This window comes from Schistocerca gregaria, chromosome 7, assembly GCF_023897955.1.
Source record: "Schistocerca gregaria isolate iqSchGreg1 chromosome 7, iqSchGreg1.2, whole genome shotgun sequence".
NCBI lineage: Eukaryota > Metazoa > Arthropoda > Insecta > Orthoptera > Acrididae > Schistocerca > Schistocerca gregaria.
The window spans coordinates 395,604,136-395,631,897 of NC_064926.1; the positions used below are offsets into that span (position 1 = coordinate 395,604,136).

At 41.9% G+C, this 27,762-nt stretch overlaps 1 protein-coding gene across 1 annotated transcript in view; it reads left to right on the forward strand.

Moving 5' to 3' along the window:
- Positions 1–27,762, forward strand: part of LOC126281235 (poly(A) RNA polymerase gld-2 homolog A-like) — a 156,062-nt gene that overhangs the window by 119,207 nt on the left and 9,093 nt on the right. The window contains exon 10 of the mRNA XM_049980006.1: positions 11,199–11,314. Within this exon, the coding sequence (XP_049835963.1) occupies positions 11,199–11,314 (116 nt within the window). The remainder of the gene's footprint in view (positions 1–11,198; positions 11,315–27,762) is intronic.

Genomic DNA, 27,762 nt, shown 5'->3' on the forward strand with positions numbered 1-27,762 from the left:
TATCATTACGTGACTGTCATTGCCTGGCTGTGTTGGCATAATATAACTCTGACTTTAAGATTGATGAATCATTGTCTTGATACTTTGAACGTTCTTCCAGACCATTGATCATGGTATCATTTTGAGAAATACAGCACACTTCCAGTTGTGATGCATTGTATTTGGAATCATGATATTTTTATGATTTTTATTTAGTAGGACTGTCCTCTGTTCAGTTTAAGTGCCTGAGATGTGTTTATTACTTGTAATTTTTGGTGGAAGCTTGTGTGCCCTCTGCACATCCACTTTTCCCTTGGTGGAAAATTGTTTATTTTACACATATTGTGGATTATCTCTATGGGTGACACTTATTATTATTATTGTTATTATTAATTTTTATTCATAATCTTCACATGGAAAAAGTCTATTGGCAAAAATTTGATGTATCAGTCATAAGCACTGTTTTGGATTGCATGGTGTCCTCTTTTAGTGCATGCCACTCATACTGCACTTTGTTTTTCCTTTGTCCTGGCCTTTTAGTATGTATTCCTCCAGAATGTGCATAGGTTATTTCTTCTTTAATGTGATATTTGGCTGCATGACCGTAATAATGACATTTTTAAGAGAATTATTTCTTTATGCCAGTGGCCTCAAACTCTAAATATATTTTGTTATCTTAGAGTTTTTATCACATGTTTGGACCTGCCGTAACTACAGTATTTACCAGAGCTAAAAGACAACCCTGAATATGACACTACACACCTCCTTCTTTTTCTTTTTTTAAGAGTTTCATTGGGTAAATTTGATTTTTAATTTAATCTGACTAACCAAAATTACAAACTGCTTTATTGATATAAAAGCAGTTAACTTTGTTCTTGTTCTAAACTTGTGACATTTATTGTTTGCCTACATATTTTTTTCACATTGTTTTCTGCTTACTCTCTGTGCAGTATCAATATTTTAATTCATGGTATATTATCTTCATTTGTAAGCCTACTAGAATTTCCTCCTTCCTGGCACTCCTCCCACAGTATGTCAACTTCTGAGACTTGCTATTAGCACTGGATATGCTTTTGTAATAGTCTGCTCCAGGCAGTAAGGATCCACCAGCAAATCATAAATACTGAGGTTTTCTTGGCCAGCGTTCAGTATTACAAAAAGTCTTCCAATTCCCCTCCTGATAGTTAACTCTTTCAATTCCGCATGTACTGTTGTCAGATTCATATGGAACAACTTTTTCCAACAACAGTAATTTTTCCCTTCTGCCATAACACAGTTTTTCACTTTTTAAACTTTTTCTATTAAGCAGATTGTACATAAGAGGCCAGCTTATCTAATAATAATTTCTTTCTTGTGTGCTGGTGAGTGTGGTCTATTTTAAGAGAATTTTCTCAACTCTGAAATTTTTGGTAAAAAAAAAAATATATAATGAACTAGGTGTGAGGTACCTAATGATCCTATAAAGCAGTCTGTTCCAACAGTACCGCAGGGAGATTGAGTGCTCACTGCAGAAGCTTGGAGCCTGTGTGGTGGGGGAAAGCAAACACACTACCCCCTGGCTGCATTAAGCCACAACTGATGCAATAACCCATGTTCAGTAGCAGCTATGGTCAGTCGCAGAAGTCCTGTGCATCAATTGGAGGATGCGTTTCTATTATTGAGAGAGGGATCACCGCAGCATCTTGTACATCGTAAAGTATTTAGTAAAACATACAGCACAATTATACATCTCTTCACGGCTTGCAGTATGAGTGAATAGAAGGCAAAGTATGCGAAGAACTAGTAACCAGTCATAATAGGGAAATACCAGGAGATGTAAGTTTAAAAAACAGTTCTTAGGACAGAAGTTATAGAAATATGCAGCATAGTACTCATGCTGTAATATCTTTGTACTTTCCAGCTGAATGACAGCGAAGAAAACAGAACTGAAGCTGCAGTTTGAGCAAGCTACAAAACCCGCTCATATTGTAGCAATGAGCAGCAAGCAATTTTCTGTGGTAACTCTCGTAAAATGATGCATGGTAGCAGGTGCAGAGTGTTTGTCTCCAAGGGAACTATAGGCAGTTGAAGGAGTCTGCTTTTTGAAGCAAGCAATGTCTCGTCAAATTTAGAGACACAGGTCAGGAAAAAAGCTAATCAGAGGTTCATGGAGAAGTTAAGTTTGTTTGAAAGGCAGACGAGTGCTGGAATTTTAACATTCTTAAATATTTTGGCTTCCTCAAAACAACCTGAAGGTACAGTTTCAGTGATCATCAAGCCAAGATGCAGCAGCTCATCACATCTTTACATCTTTTGAAACAAGATTCTGAGAGCTTGTTATTTTTGAAAAGGAAATGGAATTGTTCGGCATGCAATTCTCAGTTTCATCAGATGATTTGTTATTGTCTCTCCAGTTGGAAGTTATTGATTTGTAAAATTCAACTTTGCTGAAAGACAGATTCTACATCATACTTGATTTTTTCCTCCAGGAGGCTCACCAATCTTTGGTGAGTTCATGCTTGGTGACAATGCCTTTGCAGCTCCTTTTCCTTTCCGTGCTGCAGGTGTATCATCCTGCTAATCTTTTATCCCCTCCCTTGGGGAGCATGTCTAGGATGGTTTGAGAATGTGTTATGTAGTTTTAGTAGCGTGACATCAAAATAGTGCCTCCACTGTTTTTTCTTCATTCCTTTCTTCCTTATTTCATTGTCTGTCTCCTATCCTTCATCGGCTTTGGCATGTGAGGTTTCTCTTTGATACTCTTTCCCCTGTGTGTGCTCCTGAAGGCCGACTGTATCCGATGTGTAGCAGGTGACTGGGTAACGTGTAATACCCAGCCCTGGATCGGCAGGTAGGGTTTGCACGTACCCCTGGTATAGGCCAGGTCCAGGGAGTAGTGGTTGCCTGAGCTGTTACCTTCCCAGTTGGTGTGACGTCAGTTGTGAATAATCACCTAAGGGGAGAGAGCCCTCTCTAGGGAGGGGGTGGGGGGGAGGTTGGAAGGAGCACACCATCAGAGATGCTGGAAATAATGGGGGATTTTCCTGCAGTGAGCCAGTCACCATCAAAGTCTACATCTACTAAACATAAACAGAATGAGGCTAAAGATTCCAAGACTCTCCCAGCAGCACCTTGGTTCCTCATGGTATCATGTACTGAAGGAGGTCAGTCCTCTGCTACAGTTAATCCTTTTCTTATTCAAAAAGGTGTTGATATACTTTCTGGCCATGTGAAATTCTGTTCTTGTTTATGTAATGGCACTTTGCATTTGGAGGCCAATTGTGATTCTCAAACCTAACTACTGTTTGCAGCTTCGTTCCACCACGGCTATAAACTTCGCGTCAAACCCCATTGAACACTGAATTCTTTGCGTGTTGTTATTTACACTAGGTTGCTTGATGGTCTGACCAAGGAAGAAATCCAAACTTATCTCTCTGATCAGGCCGTCACTGATGTCCATCGGGTAATGAAAAAGGTTGATTCAACCTTAGTGCCCACACACCCTTTTTCTTGTGTTTGATAGAGTATGCTTCCATCAAAGATCAAAGCAGGCTCCGAAGTCATCAAGGTCAGACCATACATTCCAAACCTAATGCGCTGCAACCAGTGACAGCATTACAACCACACTTGAATGTCCTGTCGAACATGGCCACATGTGTTATTTGTGGTAGGGATGTTCATGAGGGCAATTGCCCGCCACCTTCTCTCCGTTGTATCAAGTGCAATGGCAACAATGCAGTTTCATCCCAAGAATGTCCCATATATCTTGATGAGCAGGTCATCCAGGAGATCTGGGTCAAGGAAAAAGTGCCTGACCCTGTCACTCGCAAGTTGTTGGCTAGTCAAAAGCCCTAAGTTTTATCACCTGGCACTTACGGTAGCATTCTTGCTACTGCTTGCTCCAAGGAGGATGTGGCCACGTAGACTTGTGACCTCAGATTCAACACAAAGATTTTATAATTACCAAGTGTCACAGTAGCATCCTTGTATCATCCTCCTCCTCCTCCTCCTCCTCCTCCAGCTGAACAATAAGGTACCAAATCTTCATCTCCAGCAGTGGAATCGCTTGCTATACAACCAGCAGACTGGAAAGGTCAAAAGGAACATTCCCGCGAAGACTTATTGTGTCCCTCCAGCCAACAAGCATCTGAGTCTTCATCTGCCAACCACAAAGGCTCCAAGAAATTGATCAAAGGCAAATGGTTTTCTCCTTTGCCGAATTGGAGATCCCCTTACACAGTGTCAGTGCATGATACTCTCACCTTGCTGACCTCTGTTTTGCTGCTCTGCATCACCAACCATTTTTCTGTCCTGGAATCTGTCTGCTAACCCAGTGAGAATTCTGATGCCTCTGTAGATCTTATGGAACAGGAACCTTGAGCCTCTGCACCCTGTCACAGTGAGTTTTCGAAGGCTGGCACTCGGCAGCTGCAGAGATGACAACCTTTAATTTTTTTCCTCCGCCTCTTCCCCCGTCATGACTCTTCTCCAATGGAATGTTTGTGGCATTAGATCCAACAAGGAAGAATTACGGCTGCTCTTGGAATCACAGCTTCCACTTGTTTTCTGCCTCCAGGAAACAAAATTGCATCCTTGCAACTGCTTAGACCACTTGCATTTCTTTCTGGTCTGCTTTGACCCTAGCCTCCCTTCCTCAAGGACGGCATTCCATCTCATGGAGGAATCAAATTATTGATCTGGGATGATGATCATAGCCAAACCATCTCACTGAACTCATGGCTGCATGCTGTTGCAGTCCACATTTTCAGTACTCACTTCACCTTTTCTCTTTGTACTGTCCACATCCCTCCATCATGGAGTGTCACCATGGCAGACTTCCTCCAGCTTATTGGGCAACTCCCTCACCCCTTTTTGCTGCTTGGTGACTTTAATGCACACTATCTCCTTTGGGGCTTTTCCAGAACCTGTTGGAGTGATGCCCTCCAGTCTCCATGCACACCTATTCCCATTTGGGCCTCCTGTTCTGCACTGCCCAGCGTGTGTGTCATCTTGAGTGGTCTGTTCTCACTGGCATGTACTCGAGCAACTATTTCCAGTACGCTCACCATTTGGTGACTCTTACCGCACCTATGTGTAAAATCAATTGCCAGCTTTCTAAGCCCAACTGACAACCTTCAGTGAACAACATTCCCCCATTTGTGATCACCAGGTAGAACCTTAACAAACATTATACTTACCACTGCAGAATGTTCCATTCCTCACACTTCCCCCTGTACTGCGCCATTTCCCAGTCCCTTGGTGGACTGAGGCATGCCACGATGCAATTTGCATGCAGAGACATGCTCTCCGCATTTTTTACTGTCATCCTACTCTGGCAAACTCTATTCGTTATAAACAGTTGCATGCTCCCGTCGTCGCATTCTTCACGATAGCTAAAAAGCTAGCTGGATTTTATTTACCAGTTCTTTTTAACAGTTCCTCTCTCTCTGTCTTGTCATGTGGGCCAATCTCTGATGACTCTCTCGGACCAAGGTTCATTCCCATATTTCTGTTGCAGATGATGTCATTGTGGACCCCATCACTGTTACCAGCATCTTAGGCCACTATTTTGCTTTCGAGCTCCATCCTCTATCGCTCTGGCTTCCTCCATCAGAAATGAGTTGAGAAGGCTCGGGTGTGATACATTTTTCCTTTCCGAATCGTGAATGCTACAATGCTGCCATTACTATGGGAGCTATATGACACTCTCACTTCATCCTGAACCTTCACCCCAGGGCTGGGTGATATTCACATTCAGATGTTGCAGCCCCTTTCTCTTGCAGGCAAGCACTTCTTACTTGATGTGTAGAATCGCATCTGGGCAACTGGCACGTTTCCCAGATGCTGGTGTGAAGCCACTGTCATAGCCATTCTTTGACCCGGTAAGGACAAACGCCTTCCTTCTAGCTACCACCCCATTTCACTCACCAGCTGCATTTGCAAGGTGATAGGACATATGATTCGTGCCCAGTTGGTATGGTGTCTCAAGTCTCGCAATTTACTAATCACTGCAAAATATGGATTTTGAGCAGGCTGTTCTGTAGTTCACCACCTCGTTACTATGTCAAACCATGTAACGGACCTCGACACTTCGTTGTGCATCAGGGTCTGTCCCAAGTGTTGTGTTCTCTTTGCTATAGCCATTAACCCTCTTATGGACTTCTCCTGCTGGGCATCTCTGGCTACCTTTTCATTGATGATTTTGTGACCTATTGCAGTTCTCTATGGACTAGTCTCCTTGAGTGGTGTCTTCAGTGATGTCTCGGTAATCTTTACTTGTGGAGCATCGACAATGGCTTTCGCTTTCCCACTGACAAAACTGTTTGTATGAATTCTGGCAATGCAGTGGTTGTCTTCCACTGTCTTTATATCTTGGACTTGTTGTTCTTTTGTTCGCTGAAACTATGAAATTCCTGGGGCTCGTGCTTGGTAGAAAACTTCCGTGGTTGTCCCACGTCTTATGTGGCTGCCCACTGTATCTGGTCCACCCTACTACATTTGTACCAATCTCTTGTTCATTTGAAACTCACCTATGGGTGTATCATTTATGTATCTGCATGTCCATCCAGTTTATGCTTTATAAATACAATGCATTATTGAGAATCCTGTTTGGCCACTGGTGCCTTTTACACTAGCGTGGTTGAGAGTGTGTATGCAGAAGCTGCCAAACTACCACTGTCATACTGACCTGATGTTCCCCTCACTGGACACGCATGCCATTTGTCTGCCACCCATCCTCTGCCGCCTCCTTCGATGACTCCTTTGACCACCAGTATGGGGCACATCCCATTTCTCTGTTACTTCCTGGAGTCAGCTCTTAACTTCCCACAGCCTGCCACTTTCCCAATGGATGTGAAACCTTTACCACCTTTGCTTCATGCAGTGACCTGTGTTCATCTTGGATTTCATTTGCTTCCTTATGAAACTACTAGAGATTTGATCTATTGCTGTAAGTTTCTTGACCTTCGCACAGAACTTAGCGATATTACCTTTATGGCTCTTGAACTGACTATGGTGTTCGGTGTGCCTTCATGATTGGCAATGAGGATTTTCAGTATCGGCTACCAGAACACTGCTCAGCATTTACAGCAGAGCTCTTTGCCATTTACCAGGCCATGCAGTACATCTGGCGACACAGGCTTGTCAATTGTCATATGCTCTGACTCTCTCATTGCCCTTCAGATGCTGTGTGTGCTGTACACAATCCATCCCTTAGTGAAACTGGTTCTAGAAAGCTTCCACCTGCTCACTCTTGAGAGAGCCACTATTATGTCTGTGTGTGTTCCTCATCATATCGGTCTGACAGGAAACGAGGCTGCTGTCGAGGCTGCAGTCCTCCTACATTGGGCCACTAGTTCATCCATTCCTTCTGATGATCTTCGTATTACTGTCTGTCAGCAGGTGGTGTCACTTTGGCATTACAGCTGGTCTTCCTTCATGCGAAAAAGTTCCAGGGGCTTAAACCTCTCTCAGCCACTTGGCCGACCTTCTCTTGGCCCACTTGCTGCAAGATCATTTTAGCTAGGTTGCGTACTGGGCACTGTTGTTTTAGCTATCGCCATTTGTTAAGTGGTGATCCCCCACCACTTTGTGCTCATTGTCATCAATCTTTGTTTCCCATTTCCTGACCGAATGCCCTTTTTTTAACCATTTATGTTCTGATATATGTTTGCCGTCTGAATTATTAGCCGTTTTAGTGAACAACGTGCATGCTGTTGACCACATTTTACTTCATAGCAGTATGGCGAAGGACATTTAAACTTTGGTTTGGTACCTTTGTTGTCTCTAAGGTGTATTTTGTGGACCTTTCTTCAAGAGAAAATTCTTGTTCTTAACTCTTTCCTTCCATCAACTGGGCTTAACACGGTCGCTTTAACTCCTTTCTAGTTGTTACGTTCTAAGGTTCTGACAAGGGCGTTTATGACCTTAGTTGCTTTTGTGCCCTAAAATGAAATAAAACAAATATTTTATTTGTCACTGTGATATTGTTCATAACAGCAAAAAACATTTCTCAAGCTGCACAGAGATTCTGTGCAGATCATGTGCATGTTTGGCTCTATGTATTCTTGTAAGCAGCTTTTCTGAACAATGAAAAGAATACAAACCAAGGAACAATCTTTTCTTCTGGACGAGACACTGAAGGCAGTCTTGCTCATTAATGCTGCGAGCACTTTCATGCCAGATATTATTGCTCTTGTTATGATACAAAGAAAAAACATCTGATTTCATATACCCAATAAACTTATGCAATTAATTTTAAAACATTCCTTAACATCCTATTGCCCCGAGGTAGTAAGTCACTGTGTCGTAGCTGCTAAGAGTATGATGTTGGCGATCATTTAAGGTGTGACCAGCCTATTTGATTGGCCACAGCAAGCAACAATGCTCTGTTGAGCAGGGAGTGCTGTGCAGCTCAGCATGAAGCTCATGAGCTGGAACAGCCTGCTATAATGTGACTAGTTTAATTACAAATGATAGTGTAACAATTTTCAAATTGGATGTAGATAGGTCAAATGATTGATATGAATAATTTTAGAGTTATTTAAATATGGAGTTTTCTGAAGGTCTTGCTTCAGCCCTGAAAGTGTTTAAGTGTATTAACAATGTTAATGAATACTTATGGAATAGTATAACAATTGTGGATATCACCTTCAGCCTTGTTTTTAAATCTCTTTACTCAATTGTGGCTGGTTCTGGTAACACTGCACCATTGTCATGTCCCTGTATTGGCAAATTTGGACCTATAACCAACTTTCCATACTGTGATAACATGGGATATGGCAGTATGGAAAGTTATGTATCCAGCTTGTGTCAGTAGAGGGGCCTTATGTCTGTACAGTGTGTCATCGAAGCCAGTTGCATTTGTATAAAGAGATTTCAACACACAGCTGGAGATATGACCATTAATTCTCATATACTGACCATCTGTTGTCTCGCTCCCCAACCAAAATACACTCCTGGAAATTGAAATAAGAACACCGTGAATTCATTGTCCCAGGAAGGGGAAACTTTATTGACACATTCCTGGGGTCAGATACATCACATGATTACACTGACAGAACCACAGGCACATAGACACAGGCAACAGAGCATGCACAATGTACAGTGTATATCCACCTTTCGCAGCAATGCAGGCTGCTATTCTCCCATGGAGACGATCGTAGAGATGCTGGATGTAGTCCTGTGGAACGGCTTGCCATGCCATTTCCACCTGGCGCCTCAGTTGGACCAGCGTTCGTGCTGGACGTGCAGACCGCGTGAGACGACGCTTCATCCAGTCCCAAACATGCTGAATGGGGGACAAATCCGGAGATCTTGCTGGCCATGGTAGTTGACTTACACCTTCTAGAGCACGTTGGGTGGCACGGGATGCATGCGGACGTGCATTGTCCTGTTGGAACAGCAAGTTCCCTTGCCGGTCTAGGAATGGTAGAACGATGGGTTCGATGACGGTTTGGATGTACCGTGCACTATTCAGTGTCCCCTTGACGATCACCAGAGGTGTACGGCCAGTGTAGGAGATCGCTCCCCATACCATGATGCCGGGTGTTTGCCCTGTGTGCCTCGGTCGTATGCAGTCCTGATTGTGGCGCTCACCTGCACGGCGCCCAACACGCATACGACCATCATTGGCACCTAGGCAGAAGCGACTCTCATCGCTGAAGACGACACGTCTCCATTCGTCCCTCCATTCACGCCTGTCGCGACACCACTGGAGGCGGGCTGCACGATGTTGGGGCGTGAGCGGAAGACGGCCTAACGGTGTGCGGGACCGTAGCCCAGCTTCATGGAGACGGTTGCGAATGGTCCTCGCCGATACCCCAGGAGCAACAGTGTCCCTAATTTGCTGGGAAGTGGCGGTGCGGTCCCCTACGGCACTGCGTAGGATCCTACGGTCTTGGCGTGCATCCGTGCGTCGCTGCGGTCCGGTCCCAGGTCGACGGGCACGTGCACCTTCCGCCGACCACTGGCGACAACATCGATGTACTGTGGAGACCTCACACCCCACGTGTTGAGTAATTCGGCGGTATGTCCACCCGGCCTCCCGCATGCCCACTATACGCCCTCGCTCAAAGTCCATCAACTGCACATACGGTTCACGTCCACGCTGTCGCGGCATGCTACCAGTGTTAAAGACTGCGATGGAGCTCCGTATGCCACGGCAAACTGGCTGACATTGACGGCGGCGGTGCACAAATGCTGCGCAGCTAGCGCCATTCGACTGCCAACACCGCGGTTCCTGGTGTGTCCGCTGTGCCGTGCGTGTGATCATTGCTTGTACAGCCCTCTCGCAGTGTCCGGAGCAAGTATGGTGGGTCTGACACACCGGTGTCGATGTGTTCTTTTTTCCATTTCCAGGAGTGTAGATGATGGATATATGAAATAATGGAGTATTGGATGTGATCAACTATATGGTAAAGTATTAAGAATTTGTTGTGCATTCTCAGGGAACAATTCATGCTAACCAAATGATATGGTTTGAAGCTATACTCAATGGAAGGAGGAGTACTGAATATCACTAAGTCCTTCAACAAAGTGAACAGCAGTATCGATCCAGTGAATAAGATAGTATCACCAGTGACACTTGCTGGCTTACATTCAATGAATTTTGTATTTGTTTGTCCTACATGATGTAGTCCCACATAGTTACTTTCATGTGTGTGTTCTGTTTTTATCTACAAGTATTTCCTCCATTCTCATTAACAGGTTGAGATAACTAACTTTTTCACTTCAAATATTATTTGACTTGTTAAGAATACTAGTAAACTGTTTTAACCTAGACAATAAGTTACAGGACCTGTTTAAATGGTGAACTATGTGTTTCAGAAATTACAAATATGAATTTGAAATTGAGATTTTTCTTTTCTTACTGCAACTTGAATGATTCACCACACAGATGTCAGCTCAATTCACCATCCACCCCTCTGGACAGTTTATCTGGATTAAAAACATGCAGCCAATTGTAATAACCCAAAAAATACCTAAGGTGAAGATGTTAGGTGTCTGTCTCTATATAATTGGACATACTAAGCTGATGTCAACTAGGCTGATGTCATTTACTCCATGAAGCATTCTTCTTGTTCGCTGTTTATTTTATATAACTACCATTTAATTTAATTTCTTATTTAATATAGGGTTTGTAGAATTACTTATGTTGTTGACTTATTATGATGAAGATATGTGTATATTTTTATTTTTCTTCTTGTGAAACAGCAGTGGATTACAAAAAAATAATTTAGTTTCAGCCAGTATGCTATTTCTGTGAGAGTTGCTGGAAAGATCCCCATAGAAGAATGCCGTCACGTGCGGTCTTACAAGAATGATCCTCATCAGTGGAAATACTTATGTATTGAAGGTAATTTCAGTACTGATACCTGTTACTCAAGTGCTTTATTACTCCCATTACCACTGCATCTTAAAATTGTTACTGTAGCTTCTGCCATCACCTTGCCAACTACAAAACCAAAATATAGCATTAAAAAATTGATTTTTTCCCCTTCTTTCCACTGCTGCCACTGCTTCAGCCTTGTAGACTGTTCAAAGAACAGGAAAAAGTTTGTGAATCAGTTTGGGGATGTACTTTCAGAAGACTTTGAAGTATTGGGTATTAATGCCCTTACTAATAATGGAGTAGAGTACCTTTGATATTAGTTTCACAAATAATTGAAAATATATAGCTTCATAAATTAGTTGCTGTATCTGAACAAGTAAGAGCCTAACTTGAATGGCATACAGGTATGTGGGTCTTGTCAGTGATTGTTGCATTGTATTGGAAACCATATTTCCATTGACTCCTATGTTCTTTCCCAAGAAATTAATATTTTTTTCTATGGGTTGCCAAGGTTTTTTTTTTCATATTTTTTGAATTTATTTTTCCCGACTCATGACAAATTACTACAAATAGTGTACCATTAGGAAAATAACCTGAAAATTGAAATCCTAGCCTGCCCATTCTCTTTATTTGCGATGCTGTCTCTTGCGTGTGTGTCAGACTCCATATGTTGATATTCTTGGAACAAAATAGTAATCATCTCCATGAAAATCAACATGGGATCTGGAAACATCAGTCATGGAAGTGGTGGGTGTGTGAACAGGGGGTGGGTGGGTGGGTGGGGGGGGGGGGGGGGGAAGAAGAAAAGAAGATCCCTATGGAATATGTAATCTGTTTTGTAGGTCAATCAAACATTTCCTGGCAGTAGGGTGAGGGACTTTATGCTGAACAGTGTGTCATCTGCAGATGCTGAAGTAATAGGTGCTCGGCCCCTGTTGAATGTAATAAGACTTTTCTGTTAATTACCCTTAAATGGCTTAATTGATACTGTAAGTTGAAAATTCGGGCATTTTGCAAATAATGCAGTTATCTATGAGGAAGATCTATGTGGTAAAAATAGCAATAATATCAACTTAGTTCTTGACAGAATATCAGTGTGCTATGAAGACAGTGTTAGGAAAATGAAAATATGTGTACTTCATGAAACTATGTATAACCATGGCTTTCTTTGACTACACGATTAATGAGTTAAAACTAGTGTCAGCTACATAGTAAATGTTGTTGTGGTGGTGGTCTAAATCTGTCTTACCATTATATAATCCATCTGATACCTTATAGTATCTCCAGGGTTCTTCCATGTATACAACCTTCTTTCGTGACTGTTGAACCCTGTATTCACCTGACCCCATTGTAAATATATTTGGGAATAACACTGCACTGATGTGTGGAGAGACTATAAAGGCTCAACTTTAGATAAAACAAATGTGAGACTTCATTGCTAAGATGCTGGAAAAATTGACCTGTAAGAAGGCATTGAATGTGTGTGAGAAAAATGGTCCAGTTGGTCACAGGCACAGGCTGATAAGGGTTTCTAACAAAAATGTTGCAAAATCGTAACTGCCACACAGTTGAAGAAAGCCATAGGACATCATGTGAGAACCTGCTTATAAAACTATATGGATTGCACATATAAAAATCAGTTTGCATGGAGGTGTACAAACAGTCATTCTTTACCGAACACTGTATATGACTGAAATGAGAAGAAAAGAGTAGAAGGTACTCTCGCACACTTCAGTTATTTGCAGGCAATAAATGTAGATGTATTGTTATTTATAGTACTAAACAGCTAAAATGCTCATCCAATCCCTGTTGCACCTCGCCTGTCTCTTGACTTTCAGGGTCAGCATGTATTTCGTATAATTACTGACTGAACAAATTGAAATTGTCATAGTGTGTTCGTTAAGAGCTGCAATCGTATGTTAAAAGTGTAACATAATAAGTCAAGGGTTAAAGTTGAAAATGTGTGTGTGCCCTGGCTATATTCATCCAGTGTTTGACAATGAGAGCTCTTAGGGACTTAAAATAAACTGTGCACATAGTTTCAAACCTTTTCAACACTTTTTCCCAGTGTCCCCCCCACAGTAAAATGAAAGAAGTAGATTGCTTATTACATCTTCACTGTTCATGCAGTAAAACTTTGTCAGGCATGATGTTGTAATTTATTACTTCTGCACTACTAACTCTAATTGAAACTCATTGCCCAAACAATCCAGACATATTTCACTTTTTGTTCATGCAAAATTACACCGTTGTAAAACATGTAGTTTAGGAGGGGGGGGGGGCAGATTTGAATGTTTTTCCTTACCCATCATGAAAGCTTCCCAATTTGTGTAAAATATTCTGCCAGAGGAATTATTTTTCACATATAATGTAGCTGCTTATGGAAAATACACTCTTGAGATTTGTGAGGAAATTTTTTTTTACATTGCCTCCCTTTGGGTCCGGGGGTTAGGCCTGGGGTATTCCTGCCTGTCGTAAGAGCCGACTGAAAGGAGTCTAATACATTTTGGCCTTTATGTGATGGTCCCCTGTCATTTTTGACCTCTATTCTTCTAAATTTACCCGAAGAGCGAGCAAATTGTGGTAGGGCACCATACATGGTGCATCATGTCAATCATACTCTAAGGCCTCTCGCATCCGTAGTCAACGTGGATCTGCACTTCCGCTCATTCTCCAGCTGTTCGGTTAGGTCACCCTCCTGGGTGTGTTTTCCTCCATCGACTGTGCAGTATTGTTTTCTGCACTGATGATGATAGTGGACTGCTGTGCTTGTCTGCCTCATCCACCACCCCCATCCTGCCCTTTGCCCTCCTTCCATTTACCCTTCCCAGTAAACAAGCTTCTCAATATGTAGAAGCATTAATGGTTGAAACGGCACACCAATTAAAAAAGTTGTTTTATTCCTCGATACAATGTAATACCTTGATACAATGTAATACCCCCTGCCCCCCCCCCCCCCCCCCAATTAACCATGGACCTTGCTGTTGGTGGGGAGGCTTGCATGCCTCAGCGATACAGATAGCCGTACCGTAGGTGCAAAAACAACGGAGGGGTATCTGTTGAGAGGCTAGACAAACACATGGTTCCTGAAGAGGGGCAGCAGCTGTTTCAGTAGTTGCAGGGGCAACAGTCTGGATGATTGACTGATCTGGCCTTGTAACACTAACCAAAACTGCCATGCTGTGCTGGTACTGCGAACGGTTGAAGGCAAGGGGAAACTACAGCCATAATTTTTCCCGAGGTCATGCAGCTTTACTGTATGGTTCAATGATGATGGTGTCCTCTTGGGTGAAATATTCCGGAGGTAAAATAGACCCATATTCGGATCTCCGGGCGGGGGCTACTCAAGAGGATGCCGTTATCAGGAGAAAGAAAACTGGCGTTCTACGGATCGGAGCGTGGAATGCCCGATCCTTTAATCGGGCAGGTAGGTTAGAAAATTTAAAAAGGGAAATGGATAGGTTAAAGTTAGATATAGTGGGAATTAGTGAAGTTTGGTGCCAGGAGGAACAAGACTTTTGGTCAGGCAAATACAGGGTTATAAATACAAAGTCAAATAGGGGTAATGCAGGAGTAAGTTTAATAATGAATGAAAAAAATAGGAATGCGGATAAGCTACTACAAACAGCATAGTGAACGCATTATTGTGGCCAAGACAGACGCCAAGCCCACGCCTACTACAGTAGTAAAAGTTCATATGCCAACTGGTTCTGCAGATGATGATGAAATTGAAGAAATGTATGATGATATAAAAGAAATTATTCAGGTAGTGAAGGAAGATGAAAATTTAATAGTCATGGGTGACTGGCATTCGGTATTAGGAAAAGGGAGAGAAGGAAACATAGAAGGTGAATATGGATTGGGGGTAAGAAATGAAAGAGGAAGTCGCCTGGTACAATTTTGTGCAGAGCATAACTTAATCATACCTAACACTTCGTTCAAGAATCATGAAAGAAGGTTGTATACGTGGAAGAACCCTGGAGATACTAAAAGGTATCAGATAGATTATATAATGGTAAGACAAAGATTTAGGAAACAGGTTTTAATTTGTAAGACATTTCCAGGGGCAGATGTGGACTCTGACCACAATATATTGGTTATGAACTGTAGATTAAAACTGAAGAAACTGCAAAAGGGTGGGAATTTAAGGAGATGGGACCTGGATAAACTGACTAAACCAGAGGTTGTACAGAGATTCAGGGAGAGCGTAAGGGAACAAATGGCAGGAATGGGAGGAAGAAATACAGTAGAAGAAGAATGGGTAGCTTTGAGGGATGAAGTAGTGAAGGCAGCGGATCAAGTAGGTAAAAAGATCATGGCTAGGAGAAATCCTTGGGTAACAGAAGAAATACTGAATTTAATTGACGAAAGTAGAAAACATAAAAATGCAGTAAATGAAGCAGGCAGAAAGGAATACAAACGTCTCAAAAATGAGGTCTACAGGAAGTCAAAATGGCTAAGCAGGGATGGCTAGAGGATAAATATAAGGATGTAGAGGCTTATCTCACTAGGGGTAAGATAGATACTGCCTACAGGAAAATTAAAGAGACCTTTGGAGAAAAGAGAACCACTTGTTTGAATATCAAGAGCTCAGATGGAAACCCAGTTCTAAGCAAAGAAGAGAAGGCAGAAAGGTGGAAGGAGTATATAGAAGGTCTATACAAGGGCGAAGTACTTGAGGACAATATTATGGAAGTGGAAGTGGAAGAGGATGTAGATAAAGATGAAATGGGAGGAAGAGGTCGATAGAGCTCTGAAAGACCCGAGTCGAAACAAGGCCCCGGGAGTGGCCAAATTCCATTAGACCTACTGATGGCCTTGGGAGAGCCAGTCCTGACAAAACTCTACCATCTTTTGAGCATGAGGTATGAGACAGGCGAAATACCCTCAGACTTCAAGAAGAATATAATAATCACAGTCCCTAAGAAAGCTGGTGTTGACATGTGAAAATTGCTGAACTATCAGTTTAATAAGTCATGGCTGCAAAATACTCAAGCGAATTCTGTACATACAAGTGGAAGAACTAGTAAAAGCCGACCTTGGGGAAGATCAGTTTGGATTCCGTAGTAATATTGGAACACTTGGGGCAATACTGACCCTACGGCTTATCTTAGAAGCTAGACTAAGGAAAGGCAAACCTAAGTTTCTAGCATTTGTAGACTTAGAGAATGCTTTTGACAATGTTGAATGGAATACTCTGTTTCAAATTCTGAAGGTGGCAGGGAGCGAAAGACTACTTAAAATTTGTATAGAAACCAAATAACAGTTAGAAGAGTGTAGGGGTATGAAAGGGAAGCAGTGGTTGGGAAGGGAGTGAGACAGGGTTGTAGCCTCTCCCCGATGTTATTCAGTCTGTATATTGAGCAGGCAGTGAAGGAAACAAAAGAAAAGTTCGGAGTAGGTATTAAAATCCATGGAGAAGAAATAAAAACTTTGAGGTTTGCCGATGACATTGTAATTCTGTCAGAGACAGCAAAGGACCTGGAAGAGCAGTTGAACGGAATGGATTGTGTCTTGAGAGGAGGATATAAGATGAACATCAACAAAAGCAAAACGAGGATCATGGAATGTAGTCAAAGTAAGTCAGGTGATGCTGAGGGAATTAGATTAGGAAATGAGACAATTAAAGTAGTAAAGGAGTTTTGCTATTTGGGGAGCAAAATAACTGATGATGGTCGAAGTAGAGAGGATATAAAATTTAGACTGGCAATGGGATGGAAAGCGTTTCTGAAGAAGAGAAATTTGTTAACATTGAGTATTGATTTAAGTGTTAGGAAGTCGTTTCTGAAAGTATTTGTATGGAGTGTAGCCATGTATGTAAGTGAAACATGGACGATAAATAGTTTAGACAAGAAGAGAATAGAAGCTTTCGAAATGTGGTGCTACAGAAGAATGCTTAAGATTAGATGGGTAGATCACATAACTAATGAGGAGGTGTTGAATAGGATTGGGGAGAAGAGAAGTTTGTGTCACAACTTGACCAGAAGAAGGGATTGGTTGGTAGGACATGTTTTGAGGCATCATGGGTTTTTAGTTTTGTGGGGGCAGTGTGGAGGGTAAAAATTGTAGAGGGAGACCAAGAGATGAATACACCAAGCAGATTCAGAAGGATGTAGGTTGCAGTAGGTACTGGGAGATGAAGCTTGCACAGGATAGAGTAGCGTCGAGAGCTGCATCAAACCAGTCTCAGGACTGAAGACAACAACAACAACAACGTAATACATGAACCTGTTGTGGCAGGTACAATATGTATTCTGTTTTTCAAATCTGTTTACACTTGGTGAGATTTGTCTTCATAAGCAGAAGTAATTGCTTTGTAGATTCTAGTCTCCAGTTGTTTGTTGCCTTTTTCAGGAGTTTGGTAAAAACAGTCTTTAACATGACTGGAAAAAGATACTTAAGGGTGTTAAGCATCAGACCTGGGTGGCCAAAAAAATGGTGCCACATCTATCAGTTGAATTCACAAGAAAGGCTTTGCAGAGGGAGTTTGTCAGTTCAGACTATCAGTGAAAATAGTGTACCATCTCGGTATAAAATACTGTTGATGACAATCAACTGAGTAAGGTATCAAATACAGCTCCAGCATGTTGATGTAATTTGTACAGTTAGCTTTCTCTTTCTGGGGGAAAAAAAAACAATACAGGAAAGGTGTAATAATTTTATCTGTCATGAGGCATCTCACATTAACTTTTGCACTACCATACAAAACTTGCCATAATGCATCTGGGTTTGTTGAACAATGGATGTGAACATTATTTTTGACCTTTGCATTGACAGAAATAGTTCATAAAATAAAAAAAAACCTGATTTCCTGTAGGAAATGTTTATCTCCCCAGTAATAGCAGTTGATAGAGGTCTAATTGAATATATTATTGATTTTATGTTGTACAAGGGATCTGAAATTCTTGTGAGCCTCTTCAAACCATCCTCTGTAGAGAACTTGGCTTACATTGTGTCTTCTCCATTTGTTCAATGCTGGCATGTATAATACTAGACATACGTAATGCTATACTGCCTCTGAGGTAGTTGTACCTGTTTTGTATGAATGCAGAGACATTTATGCTGTATTGTGATCTACAGTTTCTCCTACAGAATGTGTAGACGCTCATAATATGGTGATGGGACATGAATGAAGGTGATAAAAATAAATGCAAACCAGTCTGTTTTGTCATACATTTATCCTGAATCTCGAATGGTGCATCTGTGAATATTATGATGTTTTAGTTACACCCATTGAAGTGGAAATAGCCATTTCAGTTAATGAATACATAGGGAACATTCAAACAGATACAAAATTGTATCAAAGACTTCCTGTCAGTAAGTCACTCTGATTACAGTGATAGGGCTGCCATAAATACGTAGGTTGCAACTTATAGTGTTACCACTGCTGTGGAGAGACTATGCAATGGAATCTACTAGTGTCGCTGATAGCACACATTGTTAACATACCTACCTTACCGTCTAGGAAATGGACTCGCCTGTCCCATGTCACTGGCATGCGCGCATTCGAGGGAAACACAGTCACTTGTGTGTGAGCGGTCTAACATAATGGTGTCACTATGTTTTCGATAGGAACAACAAGAGTTGGATCAAGATTGAATGTGCCAGAGGTCATACAACATGACAGTGTCATCAAGGTCTTTAAGAGGTGCACAGGGAATTGGTATTGTCATACAGAACAGTGGGGCATTGGGTAAAAGCCTTCAACGAAGATCAGCAAACTGTGGCAGACATACATCAGACAGGTCATCCTAGCGTCTCTGAAGAAGTAGTGCATGCTGTTGCTGTGTTAGTGGACAGTGACTGACACCATATGATTCGTGAGCTCGCCTACGAAAGCGGATGAGTGCATACGACTGTGCATCGCATCCTGAAGGAGTGCCTTGGCATGCGAAAAATTGCATCTCAATGGGTTCTGCATGACTTGACGGAAATGCAGAAATGGATGCATTATGACACTGCTCAGACGCACTTGGAGTGCTTTGAGCGTGAAGGAGAGGCTTTCTTACGCCATATAGTAACACTGGGTGAGACGTGGGCCACATCGTACTAGCCAAAACTGGAAGGCCAATCCAACAAATGGTATCATTATGGGTTACCTGAAAGTCGAAAGTGTCAGAGCCCCAGTATGGTGAAAGTTTTGGTGATTCTCATGTGAGACTGTGATGGTGTTATCCTAACGCATTACATTCCTCCATGGCAGTGCACAGTATTACTGTTTGTTTTTGGAGCATCGCCTGCGACCAGCTTTGTGAAAGAAGTGGCGACACTTTCTTTGCTACCCACCCATAATTTTCCACGACATGTGCATTCACATACAGCGCAAGCTGTGGGTGCTCTCTTCGATCGATGAGACAGGAAGTACTGTACCATCCCTGGACTTAAGCCCTTGTGACTTTAATTTGATTCCGAAGATGAAGGAACCACTTTGTGGCATTCACTTCAGAACTGTTCCAGAGATTAGACAGGCAGCAGACCGCTCCATTTGCACTGTCAACAGAACAGGCTCTGCTAACAATATACTACGCTGTCCACATCGCTAGCAATGGGGTCTACACAATGCTGGTGACTCTTTTGAAGGATGATAACAGGTGCAAACATTATCTCTTTTGTATCGGTTATGAATAAATAGTTGCCACTATTTAAGTTCCAACCCTTGTATATTGCATGGTGGATAAGGTCTGTAGCTCTGAAGCTGTTCACAGATGACATACTTGTGTACAGGGAGGTGACACTGTAGAAACTTGATACAGCAGAGAAACTTGGAGGTGATCATCTTTGATGAAAATGTGTGTCACTTTGGATACCTGGTTATTCAGGAATTAAGACAATGAACAAGCTGATAGACTGGCCAGGACAGGTACAATAACTCCGATTTAGTGTTCCGGAGCCTGCCTTGACCATAATTAAGGCAATGGTAAAATCAAAACAATGTAGCTGGATCAGGAAGCAGAGCTTAGAATATTAGATTATGATCCAAAAAACGTAAAACCATGGTAAGCTAGTGATGCCAACGCCATAATTCAAGAAGTTCTGTAATCCTGAACTTTACCAGGAAACAGATTAAACTCATGGTAGGAATCAGGACTTGTTGTGGGAAATTTAAGAACCATCTAGACGTGATTGGTAAAGCCTCTATGTGTAGACTATGGGGTGAGGAGGATGAAACTGTCCCACATCTAATCTCCTAGTGCAAAGTTCTGGAGGGCAAAAGACCCAGAATATTCAGGTCTGTAAAGCTTGAACACTGAGAGGAAAGGTAGAGGAAATAGTGGATATGATGGAAAGGAGGAAGCTAGATATTTTAGGCATGGGGGAGACCAAATGGAGAGGAGAAGGCAGTAGGGAACTGAGGAAAGATTATAGGTTGTATTGGAGTGAAAATGAAGAAGGAAGACAAAAGGGAATGGGAGTTATTGTGAGAGATGAACTGAAAGAAGATCATAATAATGACAAAGTGAAGGAGTGTGGAGGTGGTTTAGGTATATGCTCCTTAAGTAGGCGGTATAGCTTAAGAGGACTACTTTGAGGAAGAACTACAAAAGCAGTTGAATGGACAAAGGATAATAGTCATGGGAGACTTGAATGCAATTGTAGGGAGTGAAAATGTACTGGGTGCAGAAGGATGGGGAAGTAGAAATGGAGGAGGAGAGAGAATTTTGTAATTCTGAAAGAGAAATGGTTTAGTGGTTGGTAACTCCTGGTTTCAGAAGAAAGAGAGCCACAAAGTAATGTTAGAGTCTAGTGCAGAAATCTTTGATATATTACATGCCCTGTGATTAGAAAAAGAAGAGGGCTGTAATGGATATAAAAGTACTACCATGTGAGGTATTGGATAGTGACAGCCACCTACTGGTGATAAGCAGGAGAATCATGGAGTAGTGGAAGAAGACAAAGAACCAGGAAAGAAAAATTAGAATATGGGACCTGAAGGACAAGGAAGTCAAGAAAGAATACCAGGATGTTAAGGGAAAGTTTGCTAAAGAATGAACCAAAAACAGGAGAAGAGGAATGTGGACAGTTTAAAAGTGCTATGGTAGAAGCTGCAGTACCTGCATGCAGGAGGCACCATGATGGAATAAAAGAGTCAAGGAGGTAGGATGAAGGAAAAACAAGGCTCATGGTTCTGAGAAAGGCCCATATTAGCAGCAAGAGAGGAGCATAAGAAAAAGAAGAAAGAGGCAAATAAGACAGTGGCCGAGGAGAGGAGAAAGTGGATGGGAGAATGGAAGAACATGACGGAGGAAGAGAGCAGAGGAAGTAAGAAAGTACAATAAGGAATGGTCAAGAGGTGCATGTAAAGATCCCGGAGAGGAGAATCCGAACAAGGGTCGAGAACAGAGAGAGAGAGAGAGAGAGAGAGAGAGAGAGAGAGAGAGAAACAGCAAGGCTTCAGACCTGGAAAGTCAACTGTTGATCTCATATTTGCAGTGAGTCAGCTTCAGGAGCGCCGGTGTGGATTTGGGGAAAACCTTGTGATGAGCTTTCTTTATATAAAAAAGGCATTTGAACGAAAGGTATGGGAAGTACTAGAAAAGAAGAAACTGAAAAAAGAGATGACAAGCAAAGTGGAGGAGATGTTCAGTGGAAGTCTTGGGTTGTCTGAAAGTGGGAAATGGAAGAACGAATTTGTTCCAGCAAACAAGTGGTTTGAGATTGGGCACTGCATTTTCCCCTCTCTTCTTCATTGTGGTCTTGAAGGAGATAGTTACGAAGGTGGCAAAAAAGCTGGAGAACACAAGATGAAAGCAATGATATTCACAGATGACTTGACGATCTGAGGAAACAGGGAATAAGAGATTCAGGACCAACTGGATGCTTAGGGAGAAGCTGTGAGGCAGTATGGGGTGAAATTTAATCTAAACTAATGTAAGACCCTACTTATATCTAGAAAGAAAGATAGGCCAGCTAGCAGAACAAGGATTGGAGGTAAACAATGAAGAAGGTGGAGATTGTCATGTAACTTGGGAAGTGTGATAGAGGAAAATGGCAGAAATGAGAAAGAGATGAGTGAACCTTTGCAGACAGACAGAAGCATCCCTGCAGAGTGTTAACAGCCCAGTTTGAAACAAAGACTTCTCACGGAAGAGCAAAGAAGTAATGTATACAAGTTACTTCTCCTAATACTGATCTACACATATGACACATGGCTAATGAAGGAAAGAGATGCAAGCAGATGACAGGCATGTGAAATGAAGTTCATCAGAAGTTAGACAGGAGTAACAACGAGAGAGAGGAAGAGGAATGAAAGGGTAGGAAAAGTAATGAAAGACAAACTCTTGCAGAACAGGGGAGAAACATCAAGTCTGAGATGGTATAAGGACTGAAAGATAATGAGAAACAAGAGCATTCTCAAGAAATTAAATGAAATGAAGATGAAAAGGAAACAGCCAACATGAAGACCAAGGGATAGATGGCTGATGGATATGAAGTAGTGTGTTGAAAAATGAGGTGAAGACTGGACTGGAGTGATCACAGATGGATGGTTAAAACAGGGCTAAATGGTGAAGCTTATGTTCCAGACAGACCCAGCTTCGGTCTGGAAGTTGTTCAAGATAATGGTGGTGGTGGCCGCATGAAGAAATTGCTTCTAATAAGACACAGGTAGAGTGTCCTCTACTACTTCTTACGGGTACAGTTGGCTTTACTAGAATCACAGGGAATGGAATCGCACAATAAACTCAGTTTCATTATGGACAACTGTGAGCTTAAGACTACTGTTGTTTTTGTCTCCCTGCATTAATCAAATCAAATCAGAAGGAACTGAAAAAAGAGACAACAAGCAAAGTGGAAGTCTTGGGTTGTCTGAAAGTTGTAAATGGAAGAATGGATTTGTTCCAGCAAACAAGTGGTGTGAGATAGGGCCGTGCATTGCTACCTCTCCTCTTCGTTGTGGTCTTGGAGAAGATAGCTACTAAGGTGGCAAAAAAAGCGGAGAACACAAGATGAAAGCAATGATATTCACAGATGACTTGGAGAATGGATTGGTTGGAATTCTGGGGAAAGCAAAGCAATGGAATCCAGAAAAAATTAACTTAGTTGGCCTTCCAACTAACAAAAATTACGTACAACAAAAAAATCCCTTTCATGGGGGGTCCAAAATTGCACATTACAAGACAGTGATTAAGCCAGAAGCACTGTATGCAGCAGAAACACTAAACATGAATTTCAAAGGCCAAATGGAGAAACTTGAGTTAAAGGAAAGAAAAAATTTAAGAAACATCATAGGACCAAAATTTTAAGACAATAAGATTATATACATCAAAAATGAAACACTCTACAAGAAAATTGAAAAACTTTCAGATACTATGCGAAAAAAGGAGGATAAATTTTTATAGTCATATTCTGAGAACTAATTCCAACAGACTAACTAATCAAATCTTTGACTTTTTCTGTAACCATAAAACGAAACCCAACTGGTTTAAAGAAACTGAGAAAGACCAAGTGGAATTAAAGATCTCAGAAAATTCACTTATTGATTGAACAGTTTAATTACTAAAGATGAAAACATAAGGTTCCAAAGTCCAGACCCGTCATCTCGGAAGGCGAGAGGAAAAGATCAGAAAGCATGAAGAAATACTGGGCCCTAAGAAAAGAACAATGCACAAAGAAATGATTGATCCAGCGTACCCCAAAGAGGGTGAAAGGAAAGAAGAAGAAATCGAGTCAGAGATGTAAATGCAGATACCACAAGAAATGTTTGACATCATAGAGAGGTTTAGTGTTATAGGTCAGAATGCACACTTTCCTAAAAGATTTAATGAACATATTACTTTGTCACATGTACTCGTCAGCAGTTGAGTTAAAGTTAGCCACTGCATTGGAGAGAATGCTCTTCTTGACTACAATAGCTGATCAGTGGGGGCCACCTTGCTGTGACGTGAGAAAGGATCTCCACTCCTTTCTGTTTTCTTCCACAGGGATAAACTGTTAGCTAGTCATCTCTTCATAGGTCTTCCTCCATTTGGCATCTTCAGCCGTCATTAACCACATATCCAGTCCATTCGAATATCTTGTTTTTAAACAAACCTGCAGTAATTGCTCATTTGTAAATTCATGCTGTAGCTTTACAATGAAATTCTCCACTTTTCACATATAATGTATGTAAGTGGCCCCCAGGTTTTTGTAAGAACAATTCCTTAAAGAAGTGAAAAGCAATTTCAATGTAGGACAAGATAGTGTAACTGTTTGAACTTTTCTGTGTTTTAAATCTCTCTTGTTTCTTCTCTGCTTCCCCTTTTGTGACTGTGTGCTGTTTGTATCATTCGTAAGGTCCCTTGTGCCCTTTATAGTGACACTTAGAAACTCCCTCGGTTCTTGGGTTTGACAAACTCAAGATGCCTTAGCAGGTGACTGGTCAGAGATGCCAGTCATCACTCTGTACCTGCTTCAGTGACAACTATGGAGCACTGTGGTGGAAAAATGTATGGTTTAAGGATCAAAATTATGAGCCGGGTGGAGACCCTGAACTAAATTTCCCTTAGTGGTGGATGACTGATGAACAAAAGCAATTGATTGCAGACAACTTGAGTCATTTGCAATGCGTCAGTTGTATTATACTTCGATATACTATACTTAGATACAGGCTCCCAGGTAAATGCTATTATCCTAGAATTCCGGAAGGCTTTCGATACAGTTCCGCACTGTCGCCTGATAAACAAAGTAAGAGCCTACGGAATATCAGACCAGGTGTGTGGCTGGATTGAAGAGTTTTTAGCAAATAGAACACGGCATATTGTTATCAATGGAGAGGCGTCTACAGACGTTAAAGTAACCTCTGGCGTGCCACAGGGGAGTGTTATGGGACCATTGCTTTTCACAATACACATAAATGACCTAGTAGATAGTGTTGGAAGTTCCATGCGGCTTTTCGCGAATGATGCTGTAGTATATAGAGAAGTTGCAGCATTAGAAAATTGTAACGAAATGCAGGAAGATCTGCAGCAGATAGGCACTTGGTGCAGGGAGTGGCAACTGACCCTTGACATAGACAAATGTAATGAATTGTGAATACGTAGAAAGAAGGATCCTTTATTGTATGATTATATGATAGCGGAACAAACATTGGTAGCAGTTACTTCTGTAAAATATCTGGGAGTCTGCGTGCGGAACGATTTGAAGTGGAATGATCATATAAAATTAATTGTTGGTAAGGCGGGTGCCAGGTTGAGATTCATTGGGAGAGTCCTTAGAAAATGTACTCCATCAACAAAGGAGGTGGCTTACAGAACACTTGTTCGACCTATACTTGAGTATTGCTCATCAGGGTGGGATCCGTACCAGATCGGGTTGACGGAGGAGATAGAGAAGATCCAAAGAAGAGTGGCGCGTTTCGTCGCAGGGTTATTTGGTAAGCGTGATAGCGTTATGGAGATGTTTAGCAAACTCAAGTGGCAGACTCTGCAAGAGAGGCGCTCTTCATCGCAGTGTAGCTTGCTCGCCAGGTTTCGAAAGGATGTGTTTCTGGATGAGGTATTGAATATATTGCTTCCCCCTACTTATACCTCCCGAGGAGATCACGAATGTAAAATTAGAGATATTCGAGCGCGTACGGAGGCTTTCCAGACAGTCGTTCTTCCCGCAAACCATACCCGACTGGAACAGGAAAGGGAGGTAATGACAGTCGTTAAGTGCCACACACCGTTGGGTGGCTTGCGGAGTATAAATGTAGATGTAGATGAGGTATGGGGTTTTGCTTGAATAAAGAAAATATCTCGTCCTCTCCACGGGAACGTTGTGGGAAGACTTAATCAGAACCAAAAGAACATGAGGAATAGTCTGGACCAGTGATCAGTTCTAACAAAGCCAACTGATATAAAAAGGGATGAGTATATTTTCCACAGAAGTCAAATTTGATGTTACTGTTCATGAAACAGACTGTGAATGAATTGCTACAAGTACAGCCGGAGGTGCTGCGTCATTTCACAGAACCAGCCATTTTATATTAAAAAGGGTTTAGATGTGCTCACTGGACATAAGAAATGTGTGAAGTAGGAGCAACTGGAAGACAAAAACGGAGCAGTGTGGTTTACTGCTGTGATGGAGAGGCAGGGAGGATTTCAGCCTATCACAATGAAGTGAAATTCAAATTAGTGAGGTATTTTTACCAACTTTCTAGTGATGTAGAATATTTCACATACTAGTATTATAAAGAAAATGTGGAGGTGGTAATACAACAGTTCAGCTTCCACGTTGTGACTTAAATCCACTTCAGTGACGCAGTGCAAATGACAGATAGTATTCAGTATAGCATTGAGACAGGCAAACATAAGTTTGTAGTGTTGATAATCGGGGGTAACAACACACTACAGTTGATGTTTCCAGATAGTCAATAACAGTGGATTTTTATAAGGTCTAATAAACAAAATATAAGTTTCTTGGAACAGACTACTCAGTTCAGTTCTAGCAGGCAATCACTGATGTTTCACTGGAATGTTCTTATGTGGACGAAGTCTGTAGTGGTAGGTCATGTTAGGCAGTGATCTCAGGTAAGAGTTGGAGACAGTCCTGTGAAGCAGTGACAAGAAAATGCACTCAACACTGGTTTGGCTGGGAGTTGTTCCTTGATCAGCTTAGTATGGTACACTATGGTGGACTGCTAGGTGGGGATAGCACGGAGCATAGTGTGTGCTTGGCAGAAGAGCTGTGATTGAGGATCTGCTAAATGTGGTTGGCATAGAGCATAGAGTGTACTTGGTGAAGAAACTCTGATTGAGGAAACGCTATGCGCAGTTGGTGTAAAGCCTCGAGTGTGAAGTGACTACAGAGTGGTCAGGCGGCAACCTAAATACTTGCCTGGCAAAAGGATACCAGGGGAGGCTTGTGACTCATGGAAGCAAGATAGTGCCATGATGGCAGTGCCATTTGCTGTGATGTTTGTGCCTCGGTGTTGAGGCTGGTGCCACATGGTATCTTACAAACTGCAGGAAGTACAGTTGTAAACAATCTGGCTTGTGTTTATTGTTGCAGATTGTTTTTATCTGAGCTCCAGAGGAAGTGTCAGTAGCAAGTTGGAACAGCAGCAGTGTGCAGTATATGATGGTATGGATGGTGGCTGTGTGGATTGAATGTAGCATTATTGGGTTCATGTTGAGATGTCATTATGATCCTGAGATGCCTCTCAAAGTAAACATTGTTCTACACTACTGGTCATTAAAATTGCTACACCACAAAGACGAAGATGATGTGCTACAGACGCAAAATTTAACCGATAGGAAGAAGATGCTGTGATATGCAAATGATTAGCATTTCTGAGCATTCACACAAGGTTGGGTGCCGGTGGCGACACCTACAACATGCTGACATGAGGAAAGTTTCTAACCGATTTCTCATACACAAACAGCAGTTGACTGGCGTGCACTGGCCTGGTGAAATGTTGTTGTGATGCCTCGTGTAAGGAGGAGAAATGCATACCGCCACGTTTCCGACTTTGATAAAGATCAGATTGTAGCCTATCGCGACTGCGGTTTATC